The sequence below is a fragment of the Dama dama genome, chromosome 20 (genome assembly GCF_033118175.1).
Source record: "Dama dama isolate Ldn47 chromosome 20, ASM3311817v1, whole genome shotgun sequence".
NCBI classification, from domain to species: domain Eukaryota; kingdom Metazoa; phylum Chordata; class Mammalia; order Artiodactyla; family Cervidae; genus Dama; species Dama dama.
This window is the reverse complement of record NC_083700.1, coordinates 77,343,689-77,362,564: the sequence shown is the minus strand read 5'-3', so window position 1 is coordinate 77,362,564 and position 18,876 is coordinate 77,343,689. Positions and strand designations below refer to the sequence as shown.

The 18,876-nt window shown below is 38.9% G+C and overlaps 2 protein-coding genes across 3 annotated transcripts in view; both read left to right on the top strand.

The window, feature by feature from the left end:
• Positions 1-651: 651 nt before the first annotated feature.
• The window catches only part of LEPR (leptin receptor), a 90,942-nt gene continuing 72,717 nt past the window's right edge, over positions 652-18,876 (top strand). Inside the window, exons 1-2 of one of the 2 annotated variants that reach the window (XM_061121682.1) lie at positions 652-945; positions 1,257-1,301. The gene's annotated coding sequence lies outside the window, so the exon portion shown is untranslated. The remainder of the gene's footprint in view (positions 946-1,256; positions 1,302-18,876) is intronic. The other variant, XM_061121681.1, reaches the window with a different exon arrangement.
• Positions 12,589-13,001, top strand: LOC133040278 (large ribosomal subunit protein eL33-like). The gene has a single exon (XM_061120008.1). It carries the CDS (start codon positions 12,641-12,643, stop codon positions 12,971-12,973), a length of 333 nt encoding a protein of 110 aa, XP_060975991.1. The 5' UTR covers positions 12,589-12,640; the 3' UTR covers positions 12,974-13,001.

Below are 18,876 nucleotides of genomic sequence, written 5' to 3'. Positions count from 1 at the left end.
TCAAGGAACATGGTAACTGCACTTAGCATGCTGTGCGTCACTCTGTAGGGTCTCAACAAAAAAATGTATTAATAAATAAACAAATCAGTGAGTGAACACTTTGAGTGGAGAACAAAAAAGTGCTTATTACTTTGGGGTTGGAATCAGACTGGTCAAGGACGGATTTTTTTAAACTTACTACGTCATACGCCATTGAATTTCAAGATTGAAAAGAATCATGCCTTCCTGACAAGCATGACCGAAGTGCTTGGTTGAATCATTCTTGGTGACAGGAAACTCACTACCTGACCACTTCTGATCTTTCCATTTCGCTTTTCTTTCCCACTCCCCTCAGTTATAGGGATCTTTACTGTAGCATTCTGCACACCTCATGTCCAAAGGCCCGGAAGTCTGGAAGTAGGAGGGACAGAGGGAATCCCAACGCCCAGCCCAGGGTCTGAGAGTCGCGGTTCAGTGTCCGCACGGTAGCTGACTGTTGGGGAAAGCAGCGGTGCCACCTTTCTCGTGGGTTTGCCTGGCCTCTAGGCTTCCCTGCGGGCAGGGGTTCCTTCTTTCCAAACTCCTCGCTCTTCCTCCTCGTGCCCGCCGCCAGGGGCAGCCGCATCCCCGCTGCCACCCCCGTCACCCACGCGGCCGCCCTGGCGGCTCGGGGGCCGCTCCTCCGGCCCGGGGAGCGGTGGCGGAGGGCGCTGGGCGCGCAGGCGGCCACCCGGCTCTGCCCCGACCTCTCTCCGCCGACTCCCGCCTCTCCCTCCGCTCCCCCTCGGCCCCTCCTTCCACACTCCGCTGCCTCCTCTCCCCGGAGAGCTTCCCGGCACCTTCCGCGACGACTTTGGAGCCGGCCCACCGCGGAGCCCACGGCCGTCCGAGCGCGAGCCACGCAGGTGTCCGAGCCCCGCGCCGCCGTCATCTTCGCCCCCGCCTGGCTGGGACCTGGGCCTCGAGGTGGGATCCCACCCTCTCTCCGCCCCCCACCGCTCCCTCTTCCTGCACCTGGCCGGGCGAGGAGCCAGGCGCTCGGGCGCGTGTGCGGGCGGCAGGAGCCCGCGGGCCACCTGGGGGCCAAGAGGCCGGGGCGGGTCCGGCGGCGTCACCGGAGGGTCGGCGGGGACGCTTGTTTCCCCGGGGCAGGCGCCCCGGAGTAACCCTGGGCGAGGAGCATCGGGGCGCGCGGCCGAGGGCATTCGGCCCAGCCTGGGCGCGAACCTGCCCGGCGCCCCCGAAAGGACTTGCCATCCGGCCAACTTCTTTTCCAGGTCTCCTCGCTACTTTGGAAACTGAAGGGACTGCGACGGAAACCAGTAAGCCCTGGGGCCCGGAGGAGGAAAGATTTGTTGGTTTGGATGACAAAAGAAAAAATGTGCTGTAGGGGTGGTTTAGCCCAGAGCTTCTGTTTCCACCATCTAAGCTCTCCCCAAGCATATTAATAGAGCAAAACAAAGCAACAAAACCCAATCCCAACCAAAGCACTTATTTAAAGGAACTTGTAGGTGTGAGAAAAAGAGACCCAGCTGAGGAATCACTTTGGAAACCCCAGGTAGGATGAGGCCATTTGAGAAAGTCGTTATTTGGGGTGCTATTTCTAGAACTTGGGTTTGCAAGGACAAGAGGAAACTGGCTCTTTTAAGCCAGAGGGGGTTCATTATATTGAGGGGCTGCCTCGAGTGTCCTCTGTTAACCTTCATTTCCTCAAGTATTAAAATATGTTGAGACAAATGCTCTTTCAGAGCTCTGGACTGGGAGCCAGAAATCTGGCTTTTGGTATGATTTGTATTTACCCTGACAGCTGTTGTTCATTTAACCTCTTTCGGTCTCCGTTTCCTCATCTGTCAAGTTAGAGGGTTGGATTACAATTCTGAGGGTCTCTTGATAATATCTAAGATGTTTCCCAGCTTAAAAATTTATAACTCTCTGACTTTTTAACATTTGCGAACGTTACTAAGTTTATAATTTCATGAAATTAAAAAAAAATCTGTATTGATCTTGGCATTTTTTTGTATTATGCACTTATGGTTTATGCGTTTAAGGCTTTTCAACCAAAATTTGAAGAGAAAAACACTTTTTTAGCTTAGACATATATAGTTTATATGTAATATTTAGATCATCTTTCAGTCTAGCTTAAAGAATCACATTCAACTTGAAGTTAATATTTGCAACACTGCAACAAAAACATGTGGCTTTAGCATAGTACCTATTTACTTTCAGTATGGTATATTTGGAGGAAATAAAAATTGTTTTGGAGGACACCAAAAATTGCAGCTTTCCTGTCAGTTTCTGTTCTTGAACAGTGTTTGTTACTTTTTAGCATGATATTGTATGCAGAATATTAAAAATTGGTTTCAGAACACTTTAGAGCCTGTCTGAAATTAAGCTCAATAGCATAGATGCCAATTTTAGTAATGGATTTTAGTTGTCTTGGAATGAATCCCAGAAAAATAGCAGAGGTTAACTAAACAGATAAGCTAGAAATTAGGAATTGACACACACACAAAGTTGTACAGGAAGTGTGTACTATAAAGTGTCACTGATATTTTTATTTCCTTTTGATAAAAAGCAGACAACAACCAACTGTTGACTTGTTTTAGCAGACAGAATGTTAGGATAGCTTTTGTTGTTACTTGTAATTCAAAACTATTTGAGGCTTAGTCATCAGTAGTTAGGATAGATTTATAAATGTCTGTGGCTCTTTTTGGTGGTGTTGATCTAAAATAAAATAATGTGCTCACACCCTGCACATGCTCTTTATTCTGTTTGAAAGAGTGGAATAAATTTGAAGCAGTCTTTTATGGGGGCTTCCCAGGTGGCTCTAGCAATAAAGAACCTGCTTGCCTGTGCAGGAGACTTGAGATGATAGGTAGTTCCCTGGGTCAGGAAGATCCCTTCAGGAGGGCACGGCAACCTACTCCAGTATTCTTGCCTGGAAAATCCCGTGGACAGAAGAGCCTGGTGGGCTGTAGTTCATAGAATCACAAAGAGTCGGATTTGACTGAAGTGATTTAGTACGCACCTACTCTTTTATAAACACATTTAAATGTATTTTCCTTGCCTTTTCACCTTTGGACTGGAAGTGCCATCAATTATTCAGGCATTTGTCTTCCATCATAGTCTCTGGTGAAGCAGATGATCATCGCCTTTGAAAGAGATACCCAAAGAGTTAAGGAAATTGGTTGTTGAATGAACAGAGAGTAGTAGAACTCAAATATCCTGGCTTCCAGTCTCTTGGAAAACAACTGAAAACAGTGGATGGATCTGCTCACAGTCCAACTCATTCATGGTTTGGGAGAGCCATTCTAGTTGGCAGAAGCTCTACTTTTCTTTTGTAATGAAATTACCGAGAGAAAACAGCCGTGTCTTCAGTTAGATCACTGTTATATAACTAAAAGGTTTGTGTTTGTGAAGGGCAGTATCCCAAGGGGGTCTTAGAAATAGAACTTAAAAAATATCCAGAGAAAGGAAAGAATTGCCTTGGCAGATACTGTACTGCATTTTTCATACTGAGAGCCAAATGCATACTAAAAAACATGTCCTGTGGAGTTAAAAATGAAGAAAAGGGCTTACCGTCTGCTCTAATTCTTTTAATATTTTTATGTGATTTACAAATTCCATTTTTAATTAAATTACAAATGTTCACCTCCTGGACAGACCTAGTACATATAACCTTTTGGCGTTTCAGTTCAAATTTGGTCTGGTTATAATTTGAAGTGTTCCTCCTCAAGTATTTTTTAAAATTTCTGTAACTCCATAGTGATATTACTTGTCTTTTCACACACATGATCTTATTAATCTGTAGATATTTTGAACTATGACGTATACAGGGAGAAGAGTACATAAAACAAATGTTGGTACTGGTTTACAAATAATATAGCAAATCACTGTAACCAGTCAGTTCAGTTGCTCAGTTGTGTCCAACTCTTTGTGACCCCATGAACTGCAGCACGCCAGGCTTCCCTGTCCATCACCAACTCCTGGAGCCTTCTCAACTCATGTCCATTGAGTTGGTGATGCCATCCAGGCATTTCATCCTCTGTCATCCCCTTCTCTTCTTGCCTTCAATCTTTCCCAGCATCAGGGGCTTTTCCAGTGAGTCAGTTCTTGTATCAGGTGGCCAAAGTATTGGAATTTCAGCTTCAGCATCAGTCCTTCCAATGAATTTTCAGGACTGATTTCCTTTAGGATTGACTAGTTTGTAATTGTAACTGTTTTTTAATTGTAACAGGTAATTCAAGGCAAATACTCATTCTTCACCATACAAATAAGAGAACATGCCAATACCCAGAACCTTTTTGCTTGTTCCTTCCTAATCACAATTTTCCTTTTATTTAAAAAATTATATGCACACAGGAGGCATCCTTTCATAGATTCCCTTGCTTAACATCATGTTTATGAGACTAAGCCATTTCCTCTCCCTTTTAAAGCATTAACTTTTAAAAAGAGATGTCTATATTCCCTATCATTTGATTCCTTTTTCACATTCTCTCTTAAACCTACTTCTGTCACTCTTGCTTTCAGTACTCTGCCCACTGTCACTGGTGACATCACCTTTCCCAAATTCAGTGGTCAGTTGTCACCTTTGATCTTACGTCACCTGTTGGTAGCATTGTCAGTTATCACCCTTTGCTCTTTGTGATATTTCCTTGTTGACCTCCAGGACACCATGTAGTCTTGATTTTTCCTGCTTCTTCCCTAGCCATTACTTTCTGTCCCCTTTGCTGGTCTCTCTTCTGCTCTCAGAGGTTTTAACCTTAGATTGTCTTCAGCTCTAGTCCTTGGGAGTTCTTTTCTGCCTACACTCTTTGATGATTTCATGCACTCTCTTTATTTGTGCACTGATGACTCCAAAATGATAGGTGAAACTTTGAGTTATCTCCCTGAACTTTAGACTTCTGTGTCTAAAGACTTGCCTGCTCAACATTTCCACTTGGATGTCTAGCAGACATCTCCAGTTCAACATGCTCCAAATGGAATCTTCATCTTACCCAAGCCCTTTCTGCAGCCTTTCCTATCTTCATCCTTCATGATGTTCAGGCCAAAACCTGGGAGTCATCTTTGATATCTCCCATTCCCTCATATCTTAGATGTACTATGTCAGGAAGTCCTCTTTGGTCTATCTTCAAAATAATTCCTGAATATAGTTACTCTCATCACCTCCATGGCTGCCATCCAAATCTGAGCTGCCATCATGTCCCACATGGATTATTGTAAGGACTTCCTCACTGGTCTCCCTGCTTTCATCCTTTTCCCTCCATAATCCAGTCTCAAATTGTAATCAGAGCTCTGCTTACAACATGTTGCAGATCATGTCACTTTTTTCCTCTAGAATCTCCAATCTCAAATATTCCTTAGAATTACCTACAAAGTGCTATCTATTTTTTTCCTCTTCCTCCTATCTATCTGATCTCATTTTCTTTGCTGTTGCTCTTATTCACTCAGTTCCAGCCACACTGGTCTCCTTGCTATTCTTTGAGTATATCAGAGACCATCTTTGCTCTGACTGGGATGCTCTTCTCCCAGATAGCCACGTGACTTAATCTGTTACTTTCACTTCTTTCCAATTTTTGTTCAGTTGTCTCCTTTTCAATGAGGTCTACTCTGGTCATCATATTTTAAATTGCACATCTTACCTTGCAAAACACTTTCCCCTTCCTTAGCTTTTCCTCATGTTCTTACAACATTTAAAAATACTTACTGACTTATTATTAATCATTTTTTTCCTGTCTTATTTTTATTAGAGTGCAGAATTAGAATTTATTAGAATTTATTCACTGTTGTATCCCTAGTACCTGAAACAGAGCCAAGCATGTAAGGGGAGCTTAGTAACTTTTTTGTTGTTGGTTGAATGCTGTTGCTGACAATGACTGTTCATTTTTATTATTGGATATATTTTGTTTTATGAATATAATACTTTTATTTTTTACTCATTGTGATTAAGGATATTTGGATCATTTCTACCCTCTCCTTCCCTTTCTCCCTTTTTTCTTTCCTTCTTTCCTTTTTCTTTTTTTCTCCCTTCCTCCCTCCCTGTCCCTCCTCCCTTCCCCCTCTCTCCTCCTTCTGCTTTCTCTCTTCTCCCTCTCTTCTTCCCTCCTTTCCTTCCTTCCCTCCCTTCCTTTCTTTCTTTTACTGTCATAAATAAACCACCTATGATTCTTCTTCTCCAAGTGTCATGGTGCTTAGATGTAGGAGTTTCTTTTTGTTGTTCAGTTGCTCAGTGACTCTTTGTGACACCATGGGCTGCAGCATGCCAGGCTTCCCTGTCCTTCACTATCTCCTGGAGTTTGCTCAAACTCATGTCTGTTGAGTTGATAATGTCATCAAACCATCTTATCCTCTGTGTCTTTAGAGTAAAAAACTCCTAGTCAAATTACTATATCACAGGGCTTGCAGATATCAGCTTTATTAGATAATACCATACTTTCCCAGCATGTTTCTACCCATTTATATTCCTACTTTCATTCCTCTACATCTCTGCCAAAATTTAGTGTTATCAGAAACTTTAATTTTTGCCCATCTGGTGGGTATGTATTATCTAATTGCCTTTTGTTTCTTTAATTACTAGTGAGTTGGAGCCTAGTATCTGTAAAAATAGACTAGGTTATGCTTTGGTAACAAATTATCTCCAAATCTCATTGACTTAATGTGATCAAGATTTACTTGTCATTCAAGTAAAGTTTCCTCTGGTTTAGGACATCTCTCCAGCACAACTAGTTTCAGAAACTTAGAAGTCTAAATTCAGGAAACTGCTATCATTCTGTATCTGGAACATAGGACTTTTCCAGTTGATGTAGTATGAAGAAAATTGTGGATAATTGTGAACTAACTTTAAATGCCTCCATCTAGAAGTGACATGAATGATTTGTATTCACATTTTAGATGCAAAAGAAGTCCTAACTTCAAGGAGACAGGGAAGGTTAATCTTCTGTGCCAAAAGGAAAAATAAAGGCGATTATTGTTATCTATTTTTGTGTTAATGAGATACCCCCAAATTTAGTGGCTTAAAACAACAAATACTTATTATTGATATTTTCAGATACCAAGTGTTGACATATGTGTGGGTCTGTTTCTGAGCTTTGTATTTGTTCTTTTTGTCTCTTTCTGTAATAACCATAGGTTTAAATTGTCTTGCTATCTGGTAAATGGGGGAGTAAATCCTCCCTCTTGGTCCAGTTTTTTCAGGAGTGCTTTAGCATTTTTGGCCCTTTATCTTTACATATATGTTTTTCAAATCAGCTTATCAAGTTCTATGAACATTGGGGTGCACGTGTCTCTTTCAGATCTGGTTTCCTCAGTGTGTATGCCCAGAAGTGGGATTGTTGGGTCATATGGCAGTTCTATTTCCAGTTTTTTAAGAAATCTCCACACTGTTTTCCATAGTGGCTGTACTAGTTTGCATTCCCACCAACAGTGTAAGAGGGTTCCCTTTTCTCCACACCCTCTCCAGCATTTATTGCTTGTAGACTTTGGGATAGCAGCCATCCTGACTGGTGTGTAATGGTACCTCATTGTGGTTTTGATTTGCATTTCTCTGATGATGAGTGATGTTGAGCATCTTTCATGTGTTTGTTAGCCATCTGTATGTCTTCTTTGGAGAAATGTCTGTTTAGTTCTTTGGCCCATTTTTTGATTGGGTCATTTATTTTTCTGGAATTGAGCTGCAGGAGTTGCTTGTATATTTTTGAGATTAATCCTTTGTCTGATTCTTCATTTGCTATTATTTTCTCCCAATCTGAGGGCTGTCTTTTCAGCTTACTTATAGTTTCCTTTGTAGTGCAAAAGCTTTTAAGTTTCATTAGGTCCCATTTGTTTAGTTTTGCTTTTATTTCCAATATTCTGGGAGGTGGGTCATAGAGGATCTTGCTGTGATTTATGTCGGAGAGTGTTTTGCCTATGTTCGCCTCTGGGAGTTTTATAGTTTCTGGTCTGACATTTAGATCTTTAATCCATTTTGAGTTTATTTTTGTGTATGGTGTTAGAAAGTGTTCTAGTTTCATTCTTTTACAAGTGGTTGACCAGTTTTCCCAGCACCACTTGTTAAAGAGGTTGTCTTTTTTCCATTGTATATCCTTGCCTCCTTTGTCGAAGATAAGGTGTCCATAGGTTCGTGGATTTGTCTCTGGGCTTTCTATTCTGTTCCATTGATCTATATTTCTGTCTTTGTGCCAGTACCATACTGTCTTGATGATTGTGGCTTTGTAGTAGAGTCTGAAGTCAGGCAGGTTGATTCCTCCAGTTCCATTCTTCTTTCTCAAGATTACTTTGGCTATTCGAGGTTTTTTGTATTTCCATACAAATTGTGAAATTCTTTGGTCTAGTTCTGTGAAAAATACCGTTGGTAGCTTGATAGGGATTAGTTCTAAAAAGTTTGTTAGGAATTTAATGGAGATTCGATTGAGATTGTTTTGAGTCTATAAACAATTAAAAGGAAATTGATACTTTGTAAATATTCAGTTTTAGAATACATGACTGTCTCTCAATATATTTAGATCTTCTCTAACATGACAATATTATAATAATATTATAATAGTATAATTTTTCTCTTAAGAGTCCTTGAACATCTTGTTCTGTTCATTCACAGAAACTGCATATTTTTGAGATTATCTTAAATGGTATCTTTTCAAACAATTCATTGTCTTTTTGCTACTGCTATAGAGAAATAAACTTGACCTCTAAAAGTATTTTAAAAACAATAGCTTTATTGGACTATAATTCATATATCATAAAATTCATCCTTTTATAGTATACAAATCACTGGTTTTTAGTACATGAACACAGTTATGTAACCATCACCACTATTTAATTTTAAAGCGTTATTATCATTCCCAAAAGCAACCCCATACCCCTTAGCAGTCACTCCCTATGCTCCCTTCTCTGATCACTGGAAATTATTGATTTACTTTCTGTGTCTATGGATTGTCTATTCTGGACAGTTTATATGAATAAAATCATAAGGCCTTTAGTGAACAGATTCTTTCACTTAGCATGCTATTTTTAAGATTTATCCATGCTGTATCAGTACTTCATTTATTCATGCTGATCAGTACTTCATTCTTTTTTTTTAATCATAAAAGAATATTTTCTTGGGGTCTACATTAAAAACATGATTCCATGGAAGTGCTTCATTCTTTTTATGGCCAAATAATAAAGACCCTGATGCTGGGAAAGATTGAGGGTGGGAGGAGAAGGGGACGACAGAGGATGAGATGGCTGGATGGCATCACCGACACAATGGACTTGGGTTTGGGTGGACTCTGGGAGTTGGTGATGGACAGGGAGGCCTTGCATGCTGCGGTTCATGGGGTCGCAAAGAGTCGGACACGACTGAGAGACTGAACTGAACTGAACTGAATATTTTATTATGTGGATACACCACATTCACTCATCAGTTGATGAATATTTGGGTAGTTTCCACTTTTTGACTATTATGAATAGTGCTGTTACTAATATTTGCATATAAGTTTTTGTGTGAACATATGTTTTCATCTCTTGGGTATATACCTGGGAGTAGAATTGCTCAGTCATATGGCAACATGTTTAACATTTGAAAATCTGCCTGTTTTCCAAAGCAGTTTTGAACATTTTATATTCCCACCAGCAGTGTATTAACAGGGGTTTCAATTTCTCCACCTCCTTGTCAACACTTGTTACCATCCAGAATTTTAAGCTATCATAGTGAATGTGAAGTGATACTCATTATGGTTTTGACTTGCATTTTCTGATGACTGATGATCTTGAGCATTTTTTTCATGTACTTCTTGGCCATGAAAAGATATTTATATATCTTTTTTGAGAAATATTCTTTGCCTGTGTATTAATTGGATTGCTTGTCTATTTTTGTGGTGGTTATGATAGTTCTTTATATAGTGTATGATCTCTTTTAAGATACAGAATTTCAAATATTTTCTCCCATCCTGTGGGTTTTCTCACTTATTTGAGGTATCCTTTGAAGCCCCAAAGTTCTAAGTTTTAATTAAGTCTAGTTTGTCTATTTTTATACTTAATTTTTGTGTCATATCTAAAAAGCCATTACCTAATTCAGGGTTGAAGAGTTTTACTTTTATGTTTTACTTATAAGAATATTATAGTTTTAGCTTTTATATTTGGGTTTTTGATTACTTTGAATATATAGAATGAAGGAAAGGATCAATTTCTTTCTTTTACATGTGGATATCTACTTGTCATAACACCATTTTTTGAAAGGACCATTCTTTCCTCATATCTAGATGTCTTGTTAAAAACCATTTTGCTAAAAATGTAAAGATTTATTTCTGGACTCTCAGCTTTATTCCATTGCTCTATTTCTGTCCTTTTATGAGATACCACGTTGTCTTGATTCAGTTGAGTTGAGTTCAGTTCAGTTGCTCAGTTGTGTCCGACTCTTTGTGACCCCATCGACTGCAGCATGCCAGGCTTCCCTGTCCATCATCAACTCCTGGAGCTTGCTCAAATTCATGTCCAGTGAGTCAGTGATGCCATCCAACCATCTCATCCTCTGTCGTCCCCTTCCCCCACCTTCAATCTTTCCCAGCATCAGGGTCTTTTCCAATGAGTCAGTTCTTCACATCAGGTGGCCAAAGAACTGGAGTTTCAGCCTCAGCATCAGTCCTTCCAATGACTATTCAGGACTGATTTCCTTTAGGATGGACTGGTTGGATCTCCTTGCAGTCCAAGGGACTCTCAAGAGTCTTCTCCAACACCACAGTTCAAGAGCATCAATTCTTTAGCCCCCAGCTTTCCTGATAGTCCAGCTCTCACATCCATACATGACTACTGGAAAAGCCATAGCTTTGACTAGACAGATCTTTGTCAGCAAAGTAATGTCTCTGCTTTTTAATATGCTGCCTAGGTTTGTCATAGCTTTTCTTCCAAGGAGCAAGCGTCTTTTAATTTCATGGCTACAGTCACCATCTGCAGTGATTTTGGAGCCCAGGAGTATAAAGTCTGTCACTGTTTCCATGGTTTCCCCATCTATTTGCCATGAAGTGATGGGACCGGATGCCATGGTTTTAGTTTGATTGTCTTGATTACTGTAGCTTTGAAGCAAATTTTGAAATCAGAACTGAATCCTCCAACTTTGTTCTTCTTTTTCAATATTGTTTTAGCTATTCTCTTGTGAATACATATGAATTTTAGAATCAGCTTGTCAATATCAATACAAAATGTCACTACAAATTTGAAGGGATTATATTGAACCAAATTTGGAAGTATTACCATCTTAATAAAAGTTCTTTCAGTTTGTGAACATGGGGTTTTTCCATTTGTTTAGGTATTCTTTAATTTCTTTCAATGATGTTTTATAGTATTCATTGTATAAATAATTGCACTTCTTTTGTTGAAAATGTTCCTAGGTGTTTAATTCTTTCTGATGCTATAGGAAATGGAATTGTCTCTTAATTTTATCTCAGATTGTTCATTGCTAATGCACAGAAATAGAAATGATTTTTGTGTATTGATTTTGTATTCTGCAACCTTGCTGAACATATCCAGAAATAGCAAGGATCTAACAGAAGCAGAAGAGGTTAAGAAAAGGTGGCAAGAATGCACAGAACTATACAGAAAAGGTCTTAATGATCTGAACAACATGATGGTGTGGTCACTCACCTAGAGCCAGACATCCTGGAGTCTGAAGTCAAGTGGGCATTAGGAAGTATTACTGTGAACAAAGCTAGTGGAAGTGATGGAATTCTAGATGAGCTATATAAAATTCTAAAAGATGATGCTGTTAAAATGCTACACTCAGTATGTTAACAAATTGGAAAACTCAGCAGAGACCACAGAACTGGAAAAAGTCAGTTTTCATTCTAGTCCCAAAAAAGGGCAATGCCAAAGAATGTTCAAACTGTCACACAGTTGTACTTATTTCACATGCTAACAAGGTAATGCTCAAAATTTTTCAAGCTAAGCTTCAGCAATACATGAACCAATAACTTATAGATGTACAAGCTGGATTTAGAAAAGACAAAGGAACGAGAGAACAAATTGCCAACATCTGTTGGATCACAGAAAAAGCAAGGGAATTCCAGTAAAATATCTACATCTACTTCATGGACTACCTTATAGCCTTTGACTGTGTGGATCACAACAACTGGGAAATTCTGAAAGAGATGGGAATACCAGACCACCTGACTTGCCTCCTGAGAAATCTGTATGCAGGTCAAGAAGCAGCAGTTAGAACTGGGCATGGAAAAATGGACTGGTTCAAAATTGGGAAAGGCGTATGTCAAGGCTGCATATTGTCACCCTGCTTATTTAACTTATATGCAGGGTACATCATGTGAGATGCTGGGCTGGATGAATCACAAACTGAAATTAGGATTGCAAGGAGAAATATTGACAGTGTCAGATATGCATTCTAATGGCAGAAAGTGAAGAGGAACTAAAGATCCTCTTGAGGGTAAAAGAGGAGAGTGAAAAAGTTGGTTTAAAACTCTACATTCAAAATACTAGGATTGTGGCATCTCGTCCCATCACTTCATGGCAAATAGATGGCGAAAAAGGAGAGGCAGTGACAGATTTTATTTTCTTGGGCTCCAGAATCACTGTGAATGGTGACTGCAGCTATGAAATTAAAAGACACTTGCTGCTCTTTCAGCCATCTTGGACCCTGTGAAGGCCTACTGGGAACGGGACTTCTAAAACGACAAATATGTCTGGAAGGCTGTGGTCCAAGGCCATTTTTGCTGGCTATAAACGGGGTCTACGGAACCAAAGGGAACACACTGCTCTCCTGAAGATTGAAGGTGTATATGCTCGAGATGAAACTGAATTCTATCTAGGCAAGAGATGTGCTTATGTGTACAAAGCAAAGAACAACACAGTAACTCCTGGTGGAAAACCTAACAAAACCAGAGTAATCTGGGGAAAGATAACTCGAGCTCATGGAAACAGTGGCATGGTTCATGCCAAATTCCGAAGTAACCTTCCTGCTAAGGCCATTGGACACAGAATCCGTGTGATGCTGTACCCTTCGAGGATTTAAACTTCTTGAAAATAAATAAAAGTGTGGATTTGTAAAAAAAAAAATAAATAAATAAAAGACACTTGCTCCTTAGAAGAAAAGGTATGACAAATATAGAGTGTATATTAAAAAGCATAGACATTACTTTGCAACAAAGATCCATCTAGTCAAAGCTATGGTTTTTCCAGTAGTCGTGTATGGATGTGAGAGTTGGACCATAAAGAAGACTGAGCACTGAAGAATTGGTGCTTTTGAATTATGGTGCTGGAGAAGACTCTTGAGGGTTCCTTGGACAGCAAATAGGTCAAACCAGTCAATCCTAAAGGAAATCAACCCTGAATATTCATTGGAAGGGCTGGTGCTGAAGCTACAGTACATTGGCCACCTGATGCCAAGAGCCAACTCATTGGAAAAGACCCTGATGCTGGGATAGATTGAGGGCAGAAGGTGAAGGGGTGACAAAGGATGAGTTGGTTTGGTGACACAATGGACATGAGTTTGAACAAACTCTGGGAAATAGTGAAGGACAAGAAGCCTAGAATGCTGCAATTCCTGGGGTTGCAAATAGTCAGACATGACTTAATGACTGAACAACAACAGAAATATTTTGTGTGTGTGAATTCCTTAGTATTTTCTACATATAAGATCATGTCATTTGAGAATAGAGATAGTTTTACTCCTCTCTTTCTAATTTAGATGTTTTCTATTTCTTTTTCTTGCTCAATTGCCCCGGCTGAAACCTCTAATTGAATAGAAAGTACAGGTGAGTAATGTTATCTGATCCTGCTCACTTAGCAGGGAAGTGATCAGTCTTTTACTATTAAGTATGATGTTAGCCAGGGCTTCCTTGGTGGTTGAGTGGTAAAGAATCTGCCTGCCAAGCAGGAGAAGTGGGTTCTATCCCTGGGTCAGGAAGATCCCTTAGAGAAGAAAATGGCAACCCACTCCAGTATTCTTGCCTGTGAAATTCCATGGACAGAAGAGCCTGGCGGGCTACAGCCCATGGGGTTGCAAAGAGTTAGTGACTAAGCAACAGTAGCAGTAATGATGTTAGCTGTGGGTTATTCACATGCAGCTTTATCAAGTTGGAGAAGTTCTATGTCCTGTTGAATGTTTTTGTCATGAAATAGCATTGGAATTTGTCAAATGCTTTTGCTATTGACTTGTCATGTCTTTTATTGTATTATTATGATTGATCAAACATTGATTTTCATATTTTAAATGAAACTTGCAATTCTGAGGTAAATCATAGTTGATTACAGTGTATGATCCTTTTTATACATTGAAGGGTTTGGTTTGCTAGTATTTTTTGCATCTATATTCATAAGAGATATTGGTCTGTAGTCTCTTTTATTGTGATGTCTTTGTCTAGTTTTGGTGTCAGAGTAATACTGGCCTCATATAAGAAGTTGGGAAGTGTTAAAATACTTGGTTTTATGTTTTTCACCAGCAATCTTGATAAATTTTGTAACTAAGTTAAACAATTTACATATACTTTGGAATTGTCCATTTCTATTGTCATTCATGAGTAATGGCAGTTTTGTTTCTTTCTTTATAATCCTTAATCTTTTCCTACTTCTCTTTCTGCCTTGTGTAGGACCTCAGGTATAATGTTGATTTGAAGTGCTCACAGAATATATCATTTCACATTAAGAATGATGTTTCTTTCTGACTTTGAGTTTTCCTCTCAATACTGCTTTATCTGTGTGAAATTAAGTTTTGAGATGCCTTTTTCATTATCATAAGTTTAAAATGTATTTTGATCTTGATTATATCTTTTTTTGCCCTGTAGATTACCAAAACCAATTTTTCTTATTGTCCTAATATATGGCATTTGTGTAGTTATATTTTTGTTATTTTTTTCCTACCTTAAAAACACTGTGGACAGAGAATGTGGTCTGTATCTGTATGATTTTAGTCTTTGGATTTGTTTGTAACTTGCCTTATGTCTTTGTACGTGATCAGTTTTTGTAAACACCCCGCTGGTGATTAAAAATAATGTGCCAACTACAGTTTGGAGGAGCTGAGTTCAATGTATGTCAAATTTGTTAATGTTTTTGTTCCAATGTCATTTGTTAATACTATTTCAGTCTCATATATCCTCACGTATTTATGTTTGCTGTTCTATTTGTTTGTTTCTATACATCAATTGATATAAATTTGTTTTATCAGTTCAAATGCACACACTTAAAAACTTAACTTTAGCACACAATCATTTTATTATTTAGTCACTAAGTCTTGTTGGAGTCTTTTGCAACCCCATGGACTGTAGCCTGCCAGACTCCTCTGTACATAAGATTTCCCAGGTAAGAATACTGGAGTGGATTGCCATTTCCTTCCCCATCTATTCATTCTTTAAGGAGAAGGTATTAAAAATTTCTACCATATGTGTGGATATCTATTGTTTTCCTTGTGGTAATCTGAGTTTTCACCATATATCAATGTACTTTGAAGCTACATTGTAATAAGCATACGTTATTTTAAAGTTATAGTATATGTATACATTTAAAATTATTATATATTCCTGCTGAATGGAAGCTTTCATTAACTTGGAGTGATTCTCTTCAGTTATATTTCTGTTTCTATAGGGTATTATTAAGGAGATGTTTAAAAATACATATTTATGTGTTTAACAACCTTTTTCAGTAGTTCTGACTTATGGTTATCCTCATGCTTCCTGTTGGCTTTAAAATGAAAACCAGAAATATCCACTCTTGTAATTCTTAAAACCATATTTCTGAGCTTAAATGTGTGATTAAAGTGAGATTTCGTGTTTGTAAGAAATGCCAGACACAGAAATGCTGAATTTGTAGTAAAACATCAATGTCAAATTTAAGTGCTATGAACTTGTAAGTTTAAAATCTTTTCCAGAATGCAAACACTCAATATGTCTAAGGTAGGCTATGTGAAATTTTTGTGGGTATTGATTCTCACTGAATAAAAGTCAGCAAGTTGCTTGTTATTTCATAGAACTGCTAGGCTAGATTCATCCCACTTATACAATTTTATGGTACCAATAGAGTTTCTTCTGAAGTGAATACAGGCCACTGTCAGTGTGGGACAGTATTTGCCTGGTTTTGGTGTCTTTAGGTCTAGTTGACTGGGTTAAAGCTATGACTCTGCTTAGCATAGCATGGAGACTTGCTGAGGGGAGAACAGAGTTATGGGAACCATTGTCTGTGCTCTGTGGATGGTCTTTAAGGAGAGAGTCACACATTTGAGAACTATTTTAGTGAAAATTCCTAGTACCTGTGGTGGTGATGGTTTTAGTCTCTAAGTCGTGTCTTACTCTTTTGTGACCCCATGAACTGTAGCCCACCAGCCTCCTCTGTCCATGGGATTTCCCAGGCAAGAATACTGGAATGGGTTGCCATTTCCTTCTATAGGGGGTCTTCCTGACCCAGGGATCAAACCCACATCTCCTCCATTGCAGGCAGATTCTTTACCGCTGAGCCACTAGGGAAACCCCTTCTGGTACCTATCAGTTCAGTCGCTCAGTCGTGTCCGACTCCTTTCAACACCATGGACTGCAGCATGTCAGGCTTCTCTGTCCATCACCAACTCCCAGAGCTTGCCCAAACTCATGTCCATCGAGTCAGTGATGCCATCCAACCATCTCATCCTCTGTCATCCCCATTTCCTCCTGCCTTCAATCTTTCCCAGCATCAAGGTCTTTTCCAAAGAGTCAGTTCTTCACATCAGGTGGCCAAAGTATTGGAGTCTCAGCTTCAGCATCAGTCCTTCCAATGAATTTTCAGGACTGATTTCCTTTAGGATTGACTGGTTGGATCTCTTTGTGGTCCAAGGGACTCTCAAGAGTCTCCTCCAACACCACAGTACAAAAGCATCCATTCTTAGGCACTCAGCTTTCTTTATAGTCCAACTCTCACATCCATACATGACTACTGGATCACTTCTTGGCCTTTTGGCTAAGATCAAGTGTAGTAGTATCTGGTACCTATGGACCTCTTTAATTCAAACTAGGGTAATATGGACTGGTAAATAAAAATGACCCAGCTGAAGACACTCTAAAGGGGCATTGTGGCATTGATATTAGTTTTCGTCTTTGCCAATTAGAAAATCCAGAAATAGCACAGACTTAAAAATCTGTATATACATATATATATGTGTGTGTGTGTGTGTGTGTGTGTTTAATAGTGAGTGAGACAGATACAGAGAAGAGGAGGGGAGGGAATGAGGAGAAGAGAGAGACTGACTGACTGACTCTACTCTGGGGCTAATAATTTCTATAAAGTTTATGGAAATATATAAGTGCTCTATCTGTTTATGCTAGATAATAGCTAAAGATGTGAGCCAAGTACAGATTATCTGGAGCATCTATAATGGTATTATAATAGGCTTTAAAAATGTGAACTCATGTTTAAGAACAGCTGTTACCAAATAGCTGTTTAGTGAAGGCATAGGACAACTTAGTTTTTCTCAGAATTATATTTTCTCATTTTACTTTAACTAGCAGCTGTTATTTGGGTGTCTCAGCCTAGAAGATAATCAAACAATTGGATTTCTGTATGCACCAACAATATTTCTGAACCAAACTGGTTTCAGCATGAAGGAGATGAAAGAGAAAAAATAGTACACACGCATGTGTGTGTATGTGTTTATGCGTAAACACATAGAGAAAGCATACTGGTACATACATAATAACCACCTGATAATTGTAGTTGCTGTTAGGAGTGGGTTGCTGTGTCCTCCTTCAGGGTATCTTCTCGACCCAGGGATCAAACCCACATCTCTTAAGTCTCCTGCGTCAATAGACGGGTTCTTTACCGCTAGCACCACCTGGGAAGCCCAGTTATGTTGTTAAGATGTTATCTGTTAGGATTATGACTACCCAGGAGTTAGCTGAGTATTTCTCTAGTGACCTGGATATTTTACAGTGACACTGTTGGTTAAAGCTCTGCTTTGGGGAAGAAAAGCTTTTCACACAGGACAAACAGTATGTAAACATGTTCTTTCTGTAAAAAGTAGTCATCTGGAAAAGGGTTTCTTGGTCTTTTGACTAATACTATTCTGAACTTGCAAATCAGTTCTTACACAAGAGTTCCTATTATCTTTTACCCATACTTTTGGCTGACCTTTGTTTTAACTTTTCAAAGGTTCTGTAGGAAAACCTTTTTAAAAAATGATACTTATGATATGCTTCATATTCCTCCTCATTCTTCAAAAGGCAGTTAAATCCTCACTCCTCTTTGGAATCTGTTATGATTTATCCAAATTAAGAGTAATCTTCAGTTTCTACTAATTACCACTCTTTCTGGTTGTAATTCTTTAAATTTAAGACATTGTGGATTTTTAAGATATACCACCATTTTTGTAGAAAGGAAAAACTATGCCTATTTATTTTACAGTGCTTTCTTATCATTTAGAATTTTAGATTTATACCTACTGAAAGAACTCTTTTAGAATTATTTAGATAAAGATTTTTGTTTATATCATACCACTTTCATAAGGAAAATAAAAGTCAAGAGATATCCATTAAGGAATTCTTTTTCATATTCAGAATCTGGTTTTTCTGAGTCACTTTTCAATGCAGTGTTGTTGATGTCAATATTTTCTTAAATGGTACCATTCTCTGGATTATCAAGACTATTTGTGATGTTGAACTTCATAAAAGAGTGATTCACCATGGTTTCTGAGATTTTCTTTTATGTTTGTCCATTTTGCAAATTTTATGCTGACTCTATATTGATCTTAGTAAAAGATGTCCACAGAAGGTTTTCAGACAATACTCAGGGCTCATGTTCCTTCCTTCCTTAAAAGGTTTTTAAATAGTCTGTTGACTGAAATATTGATGGCTAAAAACTGTCTAGTCTGTCATTAGGAAAGTGTTCCAGTTTGTATGTATGCAGTCAGTGACAACTAGATCACAGCTGCTACCAAGCCATAAGTGGTTATAAGATGAC

Bases quoted from the DNA above. Each gene is read 5' to 3' on its own strand.
- LOC133040278 (XM_061120008.1), top strand. From the start codon at position 12,641: ATGTCTGGAAGGCTGTGGTCCAAGGCCATTTTTGCTGGCTATAAACGG.